Genomic DNA, 8,387 nt, shown 5'->3' on the forward strand with positions numbered 1-8,387 from the left:
TTAATAAGTTAATTAAAGTTAATAATTTGAATTATAATTAAAATATTTTATTATATATTATTTTTGGTTTTTATATAATATTTAAATTATATATAATATATAATATTTAAATAATATTATTTTTAGGTACAAACATGGGTCGTTACACTGGAAAAAAATGTCGTTTGTTAACGATGTTATGGCTCACTGCTCTATTTTTCTTAGTAGAAATAGTCGTGGGATATGTGACTAACTGTATGGCTTTGATAGCTGACAGTTTTCACATGTTATCTGATGTAGCAGCTTTGGTCGTTGCATTTCTTTCTGTAAAGGTAAATAGCGCGATATTAATAATAAGAAATTTATATAAACAAATGCATACTTTGTATGATTGAGCAGTCCCGAAGTACTTCCACTTATGGAAATATAAAAATGGAATTGATAATACTATTTCTTTTTGTTTTACGATCAAAAGATTGAATAATCCGAGAATCAAATAATCGAATAATACAAGAATTTTTTTACTGTTATAAAAAAAAAGCTTTTAATATTTTTTATCTCATAAAGTGATAACTATGCTATTTATCATTTTATTGAATCTGGGAGATAATGATAAATTAACATCTAATAAAAATTATAATAATTGTGCTAAAAAATACAATAAATTCTATATTATAAAATAATTATAATATTTTATTGATTATCATATATGAATTATTATATACATACTTAATACATATTACATTAATTTTAATATATATTAAATTTTGTTTTCGATTTAAGATCGATCTTTTAAAGATGTTTCATATAGTTTCATATTTTGTATTAAAATATTAATATTTTATATTAATATATTTTATATGTTTATATTGAATTATTTAGAAAGTTTGTAATAAAATTAAGAAGAATTTAAAGATAAAATTTTTACATTGAATTTTATTTTTATTAAATTTAAAGCTTATTTTAATGATTATTCATTATTTAATACTTTTTCTTTTTTTCTTTTATTCATTTTTTTTTTAAATTTTATCTATTTTAATCTTTTTTTTAAAGAAGTTTCATATATTTAAGTGATGACTAATATTAATATTCAATAAATGAAATATATAATAATTAAATTACAATTGCTGATTCTTCATTGATATGAAGAATAACATTAATAGAAATTTTTTTAGATTAATATGTTTTTTTTAAATTATTTTTAATTGTTTTCAATGAATTCAAAAAAAAAAAAAAAATTTGTCCGAAACATAATTTAATATATTTAATATTCATTGATATTAAGAATAGATATTGATTACATTTAAATTCAATTGTAAAAAACATTACGAATTTTTTAACTATAAATTCTTTCTAATTGTTTTTATATATATTTTTGAGATATTATTTTATAAATTATTTTATAAATTGTTTTATATATTATATATATATATATTTTTTTTTTGTTCACAGATGTCACCAAAGAAATGGTCTAAGAATACATTTGGTTGGGCTAGAGCTGAAGTTTTAGGAGCTTTGGTAAATGCCGTTTTTTTAGTCGCATTGTGTTTCAGTATTACAGTGGAAGCATGTAAAAGATTTATCGAAGTAGAAGAAATACATGAAGCTAAATTGCTTGTGGCAGTCGGAGCTCTTGGTTTATTAGTAAATATTATTGGATTGTGTTTGTTTCATGGTGAGTTAGTAAAAAAAAATATTATATTATAATAATATATATAGATTGACAATTATTTTATTTGTTTTCAAATAAAAAATTTGTAAGAGAAAAGAGACAAATTTGATATTCTTATTTAAATAAATCGAATCTGCATATAGACAATCGAATGTACAAGACAACAAGAAATTTTAAATAAAAATAGTAAAGAAAGAAACAAATTCGATTTTCTTATTTAAATAAATCGAATTTGTATATAGACAATTGAAAAATATATAACATAACGCAGAATTTTAAATAAAAAGAGCGAAATTCATATTAATAAATATATTTTGCTAATTTTTTAGTAAAAATTTTTTTATATACAATATAATTTATTTCTATATATAATTTTTAATATATAATTTTTATTTCTATTTATAATTTTCAATAATTTTCAAGCATATTTAATTCTTCTACTCATTATAATAATATTAATATTTCTAATCCACGTAAATATTTATATAATAATTAATATTTCTCATAAACAAATAATAAAATTTTTGATTGTTAATCAAAATTTGTAAATTTAATTTAATTTATTAATTGTTAATTTAATTAAATTTCAAATTTAAATTAAGAATTTTCGATATTCGGACATTATAATAGTTAATATCAATATTAATGATTTGATTGTTGAGATTTTTTTCTCAGCGGAAATTAATAATAATATATATATATATTTATATACAATAATAATATTTCAAAATATTATTACTAATATACAATTTTGATTTCAGAACATAGAAGTTCTCATGCACATTCACATGGCATATCTCGAAGTCATAATCGATTAAGTACTCTAGTTGGAACAGATGACAATGAAAATGATGAATCTTATAGGCCAGCGACGCCGCAAGTAAAAAGAACACATGGTCATACACATGATGCGAGTCAAATGAATATGCGTGGTGTATTTCTTCATGTACTCTCAGATGCATTAGGATCTGTAATTGTAATAGTGTCTGCTTTAATTGTTTGGTTGACGAAATGGGAATATAGGTAATTAAATATTATACATAAATTTTATTATATATAAATTGTTTCATATAAAAAAAATCATAATCAAAGTAATTTTTTGTATTAAAAAAAAGATTCATGAAATTTGCAACAAATGTTGGTGAATAAAACTGAAAATGTTGAAAGAAATTCATTTAAACATAACAATAGAATAGAATCATTTTCAGATTTTTTATGGGAATACTTATTTAAATATAGCTTAAGAATGGCATGATCTCAAACAGGAGAATTTGGATGCAGTCTCCTATCTAAACCACGGCAAGTAGTGCCTTAAAAAACGACTATTCAACCAAAGAAAATTATTCCTTTAAAAGATCGACTATAATTAAAAAAGTATTGTAGGATCTGCAGATTGGGGCAAGTGATCTTGTGCAGTTTAAAATGAATACATACAATTATAAATAATTAGATGTATTTTCTTAAAATTAAAATACTTTACCGATGATTCTTATAATGTTAACGATTCTGACAATACATAACTTTCGTTATATAACTTTCCTACGCTAAAAAAATAAATACTCTTAAAAACATTTTACTAAATTTTGACTAAACTGAGCATGAATCTTCACACAATATATTTTAACATTCACATTTTTTTTTTCTTTTTCTTCGCACTTTTTTCACATCAAATGTACACGTTTCTCCATTCCTATGATAGTCCGTCAAGCGTTCGATTTTTCCATGCAAAATTCAAACCTTAATTATCTTAATTACGTGTAATAAACAATTTTACTAAAATTCCTACAATATAATTCTGTTACAATTAATAAAGATAGCTTTAAAGATAGCTTTAAAAATAGAAAATTATTTATAAAAATAATTCGTTTGAAAATTGTCAACAAGAGTGACATTGATCATATATATATTATTGATAGACTTTTCAATTTTCATGATAATTTCTTTTTTTTTTTATATTTTCTTTTTTTTTTTCACAGATTTTATATTGATCCAGCTCTCTCGCTTTTGTTAGTTATTCTTATCTTACGTTCAGTATGGCCATTATTGCAAGAATCTGCATTAATTTTACTACAGACTGTACCAACACATATCCAGGTAATTTCAGTCATTTGAAATAATATAATAAATTATTATTATTATATATATTTATTATTATATATATATATATATTCTTTATATGCAACATATTATTTGAAATATCATATATATTTTTTCATATTCATATTTTTATATATTTTTCATATTTTGATTTTTATATTTTAAATATATTATTTGTATAAATAATATTAATCAACAATTAAAATATTTTATTTTAGGTTGATGCCATTCAACAACGTTTGCTGGAAAATGTTGATGGAGTTTTGGCTGTGCATGAATTTCATGTATGGCAATTAGCTGGTGACCGTATTATTGCTTCAGCTCATATAAGATGCAGAAATTTATCAGAATACATGAAAATTGCAGAACAAGTAAAAGAATTTTTTCATAATGAAGGTATACATTCTACAACAATTCAACCAGAATTTATTGATGTAAGTAAATTATATCAATAAAATGTTGATAGATTTGATAATATCATTTAAATAAAAAAATAATATACTGTTTCCATTAATAACTTCTTAGAGATTTTTTTTCCTAAATTTTTTCTCTCTATTATGAGAAATTAAAATATTTAATTAAAAAAAATTGTCTATATTTTGAAGAAAATATTTTGCAAAAATTTTATATGAAATATTATTTATATAATGTATATCTTATATATTTTATATAACATTGTCATATAATAATATGTTAATTCCATATTATTAATGTTCTAGTACCATTCTAATAGTGAAGTTAAAGAAACACCAACTGAAGATTGTGTATTGGATTGTCCAAAGACTGACAAACCTTGTAATCATGCAACATGCTGTGGTCCTTCTAAACAGGTATATATTTTATATTTAAATAGATGTAGTTTGATTGAGTTAAAATTTGCCCCTTCGCTCCTGCAGTCTAATTGGAACACAGATACAAATTCTACCTATTCTGCCTGTCCTAAATCAAAGTGTCTTGGACGATGTTTAGAAGCTATTAAATCAGATTCAAATACAGTTATAGGTAACTGTTATTTGTTGTTTATATTTCATTGTTTCAATTCTATTCTACAGTAAATATTATACAATCAGCTCTTTATAATAAATTATTAAATCGTTTCTTATTGAAATTGAGCAAAGACATTTTGAAAGCATAATAATATAAAATGTAAAAACATTCATAAATATTTAAAGATAATTTTTTTTTTATAAAATCAAACTTATTATTAGTATTTTTTTTTTTTTTCTTTTATAATTCTTTCTTTATCTGCTTCTATTTGTCATCCGAGAATTTAGCATCTATTTGTAACAATAAGAAATGAGTTAATATATATTTTAATTTATAATTAAATGTTACAAAAAAAACGTAATTTTTTTCTTTATCAAAAGGATATAATTTTTTTACATATTCTCTATATTGCAAGTTATATTTGCGCATAGTTATTTCTGATAATTAATATTCAAACGAAAAATTATTTCCTTTTAATTTAACAATCCAAATATTTTTATATCTCTTTCAATTTAATTCTTTTTCAATTTGTTTAGTTTATTATAATACATGTCTAAATTAATTATTAATACATTATTCTCTTATACATATAATTTCAAAGTAATTATTTAAAAAATATATATATATTTTTATAAAAAAAAATATATAGCCCATTTTCTTCATAACATTTTTTTTGTGCAAATTCAATATCATCTTTATTAATATTTTTTATAAAATACATGATTTTTTTTTATACTCATAAAAAATAGAAATACTCATTGCTCATTGATTAGAAATAGTGAAAGCAAATTAATAAATAAATAAAAAAGAAATTAAAAAAATAATTCAAATATTGATTAATAAAGTTTTATATACAAATACTTGCAAAATTGAAATTTTTTTAAAAACAATAATTAATGTAAAAAGTTTCAATTTGAATATTGCATTTTTTTATAAATTTATAAAAACTTTATAATATGAAATATTTACTTTAATAAAAATATAATATTTGCAATAATTGATTATATTGTATTATAAATAGATATATTAAATAGATTATATTAAAATAGATGGATATTATTTATATCATTCAAGAAATAAAAAATATTTTTGTCTATTGATATTTTTGCTACATATATATATTGACATTTATGTTATATAAAAGTGATATAATTATAATATATATTATTTTAGTGATGAAAATATATTATCTCTTTTTTATTCTATTTATTTACAGATTGTATACATTAAAAAATTTTTTCTATGAGATATTAATGAAACTAAATTCAAAAATTAACAATATTATATAAGATGATACTAAATGAATTATATATATATTTCTATTTTATTTCCGATAGTTCTAAGTTTAGAAAATATTATTCTTTTTGATTGTAAGAAATTTTTATTCTGTATTTTTTTTTGTTGAATCTATCTTATCCTATGTTCTATCTCTATCCAATATGAACATTTTTGAAAAATATAAAAATATAAATTCAAATATATGTTAACAATAATTCAACAGACATCTTAATTTTTACAAACAAATATTAATTTTATATATGTTCTAATTAAACATTTTAATCCTTAAATTAAACATTATATATAATAATGTTTTTTAAACAAATTTATCATATATGTATATGTACATTTTACAGGGTCGTGAAACGCCTTCACCAGGAGAAACACCATACATGTGTAGACAACGTAACAGTCTTGCACGTTCCACTGGTTCTATAGGAGGAACCGAACAACAAGAAGTAAATGAAATGGAACGTGGACATTTACTATCACTGCCTGCTTCACATCACTCCGTCCAACTTCCACATTCTCATGTTAATACACCTGTTGTCTAAGTTATAATCGTATTATCAAATATCTACCTCTGTAACACAATCTGCGGCGCGTTACAATGTTATTATAAAAATTCAATAAAGTAATATACACGCTATATTTTATGATTATTAAAGTTAATAAAAAATTTTAATTGCTTTTTATTATCTATGTCATTAATATCCTAAATTTTATAAATTTTGAAGTTTTAAACTCTATTCAAAATAATAAAATATTCTATTCAAAAATAATATAATAATTTTAAAAGGAAGTATTTCATTTTTTACTATTATTAATTATATTTGAGTTTATTTTTATTTCCTACTTATAATAAATATATATATAATTATTTATAATTGATAATATATTGAAATAATTAAAATCTTCATTAGAAACACAATAATAATGTGTAAAACATATATAACATAAAGAAAATAATAAAAAAAATAGTAACATCATTTTTACAGATCATTTTACAATATCAATGTTTACAAATGAAATTCAATATACAAAATCGAAAAATAGAAGAATAAAAATAAAATAAGAATTAATCGTCAGCGCCATCTTTTGAATATCAAAGATAAAATCTTTTTACTATCATTTTAAAAAATATTCAAAAGATGGCATTATTTCTAAATTTTTCTTTTATCTTGCTTTAAAATATCAAAAAATATTTTTCATATATGGAAGATAATGCTGATGGTCAATCTTATCATATCTTTATCTTTCTTTCTTATCCTTTCTTTATATGTTTCATTTGCGGCATTCTATAGATAGCGCTGATTTCAATATTTTTATTCTATTTTTGTCCTTCTTTTATTATTTGTTTTTTTCTTGTTTATATTTATTCTTATTAGTGTGTGATCACCAGAGAAAGTACGTGATATTTTTTTCATTTCTTTAAAAAAAAAAATATTTTTTTGTTTATTCCTATTATTTAATATTGAATATATTTCTTATTTAGGTTAACAAAGATTATAATTTGTTATATATTAATATAATACATATATAATATTTGCTATTTTTTAAATCACTGATTAAAATTTATTATTTTTTCAAAAATATATGACAAATTTAAACACTTTTAAAAAAGATAGTTATTTTTTAATATTAAAAAGTATTAAAAAAATTAAACAAAACTTCGGAATTATGATAATTTAAAGGTAATTTTAGTGAAAAAAAAAAATTATAAACACAGTATGTATTTTTATATATATATTTATATTTATATATCATATTTTCTTGAATTGAATATTTATACACATAAAATAACATTAAACACAAAAAATAAATATTTATACACATTAAAAATAAGAATAAATAAAAAAAAAATATAATATATTTATTCTACTAAAAATTATATTTTTATTTTTTCTATACTTTATTTTATGTTTATTTTTAATTAATTAATTTATTATTATTATTATTATTATTATTATTATTATTGTTGTTGTTGTTGTTGTTGTTGTTGTTGTAAGATTAAAATAGGATAATTATTTTTTAAATATAATTTTTTAAATATTTTTAATATATATATATTTTTACAACACTTTTATTTAAAAAAAGATAATTATGTATTAAAGAGTTTTTGTATATAATATTGTATGATACATATTTGATTATATAGCTCCTAATCTATGACGTTTATAAATTATCTTATAAGAAGGTTATTTGAAAGTCAATGATTTTTATATATAAGTTTTTCTTGAAACATATGAAGTTATAAAGTAGAAAGTAATATAATTTTTTATTCATCTTTTAAGCATTGTAAGTTACAATTTATTTAAATTAATTTTATTAATTTATTTAAATATAGTTAATAACTTCTTTAATTTATTTTTAT

At 19.5% G+C, this 8,387-nt stretch overlaps 2 protein-coding genes across 4 annotated transcripts in view; both read left to right on the top strand.

Moving 5' to 3' along the window:
* Positions 1-6,700, top strand: part of LOC102671548 (zinc transporter 1) — a 9,264-nt gene extending 2,564 nt beyond the window's left edge. The window contains exons 2-8 of one of the 2 annotated variants that reach the window (XM_006620689.2): positions 127-311; positions 1,432-1,654; positions 2,413-2,674; positions 3,628-3,745; positions 3,967-4,182; positions 4,468-4,578; positions 6,370-6,700. In XM_006620689.2, the coding sequence (XP_006620752.1) occupies positions 135-311; positions 1,432-1,654; positions 2,413-2,674; positions 3,628-3,745; positions 3,967-4,182; positions 4,468-4,578; positions 6,370-6,567 (1,305 nt within the window). In that variant the 5' untranslated portion in view covers positions 127-134 and the 3' untranslated portion in view covers positions 6,568-6,700. Of the gene's footprint in view, positions 1-126; positions 312-1,431; positions 1,655-2,412; positions 2,675-3,627; positions 3,746-3,966; positions 4,183-4,467; positions 4,579-4,644; positions 4,819-6,369 lie in introns of those variants that run through there. The other variant, XM_006620690.2, reaches the window with a different exon arrangement.
* Positions 6,701-7,325: 625 nt separating this feature from the next.
* LOC102671039 (trans-1,2-dihydrobenzene-1,2-diol dehydrogenase-like) overlaps positions 7,326-8,387 on the top strand; it is a 4,705-nt gene continuing 3,643 nt past the window's right edge. Inside the window, exon 1 of one of the 2 annotated variants that reach the window (XM_006620684.2) lies at positions 7,326-7,420. The gene's annotated coding sequence lies outside the window, so the exon portion shown is untranslated. Of the gene's footprint in view, positions 7,421-8,182; positions 8,312-8,387 lie in introns of those variants that run through there. The other variant, XM_006620685.2, reaches the window with a different exon arrangement.

Source organism: Apis dorsata, unplaced genomic scaffold, assembly GCF_000469605.1.
Source record: "Apis dorsata unplaced genomic scaffold, Apis dorsata 1.3 scaffold_525, whole genome shotgun sequence".
Lineage (NCBI taxonomy): Eukaryota > Metazoa > Arthropoda > Insecta > Hymenoptera > Apidae > Apis > Apis dorsata.